The following is a 3165-nucleotide window of genomic DNA, read 5'->3' on the forward strand; positions in this document are numbered from 1 at the left end:
ATGACTGTTAGGTTAAATGGCTTCTCTAAATTGTCCTTAGGTATGAGTGTGTTTGTGCATGTTTGTGTGTCTTTGTGTTGCCCTGCGACACACTGGCGACCTGTTCAGGGCGTACCCCGCCACTCGCCCTTAGACTGTCGAAGGCAGGCACCGGGCCTGACAGGACTAAGCAGGAGAAGATGGATGGATGGATGTGTCATTCTCTCAATACTTGACGTTATATGTCTCTGACATGTTTTTTAAACAAAATTCCAATTTGTTTTCCTAATGCAAAACCTGGTATTGTGTTGGAGTACGCTCCTGTGGGGGAGGGGATATTTTACATTACTGATTGGTCAGTTGCTGACGAGTCTTTAGATGGTGATTGACAGGTGGCGTCATGTTAATTAAAGTCCTTGGGTAGAGCTCTACAAGTGAAGCAGGAAATGATCAACCTAGAAGTTGTTCCCTCCATCCTGATGGTGTTAGTTAATGGACTCTGCTTTTTTCTCTCTCAGGTTCCAGAACGAACAACTTCTAAATTCTACTGCAGAGAGCTGGTGATGGGACACAAGAGGACGGCCTCAAGGTAAAGGTCCACCTAAGCATGTACCTGGAGCAGGATGTCTTAGAAACAGACCTCTCTTTTTCTATTGTCAGATTGATTTATGGATTAAAATTTTATTTATTTAAGTTCCAACTACAGTAACAAAAGTGATCAATACTCAATACATCCATTTAGTTTATTATTGTATTCATTCAAACCCAGTAGGGAAACCTCCTCTTGCAGAGTTTGTACAGGACTGGATGTGAGGGGGTTTATTTATATGTGAATCCAACAGTTAGCTGTTGTTTGTACACTTGGCAGCCATGATGGATTTTATGTTTTGACAAACATGAGAAATTTTAGAGTTATTTTAGACAAAACTCTGTTTTCTGCCTTGAAAACCTGAATTTCTACTTCCTTGTTTCCTGTCTGCCAGACTAACTAATTCCTGGATTATTTTTACTATTAGCATTAGCCTTATTCACTTTATATGTGGATTCTGAGCTGAGGGTCTCATGGTTCCATCATGACCATAAATGTTCTTTGTTCCTGATTGAAGTGATAAAAATAACGTCAAGAAGCTAATTAACTCCTTTGTTTTAATTTTTCCTCAAAAACACACGTTTGTCTAGCTGGCTAAAGATTTTTATCACTGTGTGACACTGTAGGAATGTGTCTGAACAGTCTATATACTTATAAAATGACCACTCTCCTCTTTGTTTTATTATCTGCTGGTGCAGATTTAAACGTTAGTCATCGCCACAAAGACTTGAGCCCAACCACGCCGAAGCTTCGATGTGTTTTCAGAGAAGTTATTCTGCTTATGTTGCATTGAACTGGTGGTTATTTAAACCACTATTTCACCCCCCTCTTTTGGACCATTTTGTCCTCCTCACATTAATACCACTTTTCTGTCCAAACAACTGCCTCTGCTAAACATTTGATCGTTTTTGGACCCATTCTTAGGGCCTCATGAATTGGATAATTATCACTTAAAAGAGATGCATATCACAATAAACCTGAGTATTTTGTTTTTCACATAACTGAAACAATAAAAACTGTGACTACAAACATGTTTTCGTTAAATTATAGGCCGGTGATATTACATTTATCAAAGCTTTAGAAAAAGTATTCTTTCTTAATCTTGATAGCTTTACTGAAAAACATTTGTTTTGAACGGTTAGTTGTTGAATATCATGCTTTTTCTCCTTGGTTTAATCATGTTTGCCTTTTAAACGTGAAATTATGTTAAAAAGACATGTTTTCATTGCAATAACCACCTGATTTCCTCATTCTCAACATAGGAGTATTCGTACATCTAAAGAAAGAATTAGACACTATTAATCATGACTTCTAAAATTAGAAAGGGAGGCTGAGCTAAGTAAAAAAGCTATGTAATGAATAGGCAGCAGTTTGTCCAAATATGATGTAATATTCCTCTATTGCGTCCAACGCAACATTATTATTTACACAAATACACAAACAGAATCAAAAGTGAGTCATTATAAGATGAGCAGGTGACAAACATAGAGGGAGAAGGCTGGACTTCTTAGAGGTTATTTGTTGCGTCCCCCAGGGGTTAGTGTTCGGTCCTAAACTGTATTAAACACTAAATAGGATTTAAAAAAAATAGATTTGTCTCATTTGCAGGTGTGGGAAATACACCCCAAAGACTGATCTAAGAAAAGGATTTTCCCTTAATTTCAGCAGGTAAATAAGTTGCAAGCAGAGCATGTGAGTGGAGCAGAGCGCTGTTCAATTCCCGCTCCCCACTCAGGAGGATGTTCGCTCTTTCGCTGCGCCGTTTAAAGTTGCGCCAGGACGATCCGCTCATAATCTGCTCCGCGCTCACCTTAATTTTCCTGCCGCTCCTGCGAAATCGCTCCACGCTCACTCATATTTTCAGGAGAAGGCATTTTCTGACATTTTTCCTTCATGTAAAGATGCCAGGGCCCTGGGGCACACGGCGTTTGATTTATTATTATATTGATTGTCTAATTAACTGGCTGTTAAATGATCCCAGCTGTGAACGTAGCACCTCGCTCCATTCATCTTGCCCCACATTTCCTATTTAATTATTAATTCATTTTTCAAAAACAGGTTCTTACCACAACGATCACTTTATGTAAACCAACTCTGTTCTGTTAAAGTCATAGGGAAATCATATTTAAATGTGAAATCACTCTGGCTTAAACATCTATAAATGTACTCTTTATCAGACCATATTGTCCCAAAAGTTAGAAAATTTCTATAAAAAAAAAAATTATGTCTTAAACTAATTTTTTTTTTCCGTTATCTTATGCAGGCCAGTTAGTTACCGGTATTCCTCAGCCTGAACACCTACATTCGGCCAATCATATATCAACGGTCATCTGTCAGTCAAATTTTTTCAGTCATAGCATCTTGATTCTTATGTCGCAGCTAATATACGCAACGGTTAAATTAAGAATAATTTCCTTTCCCATTGAGTTCCATCCCAGTGTTCACGGGGATGGACGTCTGTGTCTTCAGCAGGCGTAGAGCTAACAGAACAGGCAGCGTTGTGAGGCAAGGGCTCAAACATGTATGGCTGGAAGCCTTCTACACCAAACCAAGCTTCTGCCGCCCTGGCGTCCTCTTCCACAACATCTTTATCCCCG

At 38.9% G+C, this 3165-nt stretch overlaps 1 protein-coding gene across 1 annotated transcript in view; it reads left to right on the forward strand.

Moving 5' to 3' along the window:
* The window catches only part of LOC107093839 (mitogen-activated protein kinase kinase kinase kinase 4-like), a 107582-nt gene that overhangs the window by 72230 nt on the left and 32187 nt on the right, over positions 1 to 3165 (forward strand). Inside the window, 1 exon segment of the mRNA XM_015389140.1 lies at positions 498 to 568. Within this exon segment, the coding sequence (XP_015244626.1) occupies positions 498 to 568 (71 nt within the window).

Source organism: Cyprinodon variegatus, unplaced genomic scaffold (genome assembly GCF_000732505.1).
Source record: "Cyprinodon variegatus isolate N-32 unplaced genomic scaffold, C_variegatus-1.0 Scaffold449, whole genome shotgun sequence".
NCBI lineage: Eukaryota > Metazoa > Chordata > Actinopteri > Cyprinodontiformes > Cyprinodontidae > Cyprinodon > Cyprinodon variegatus.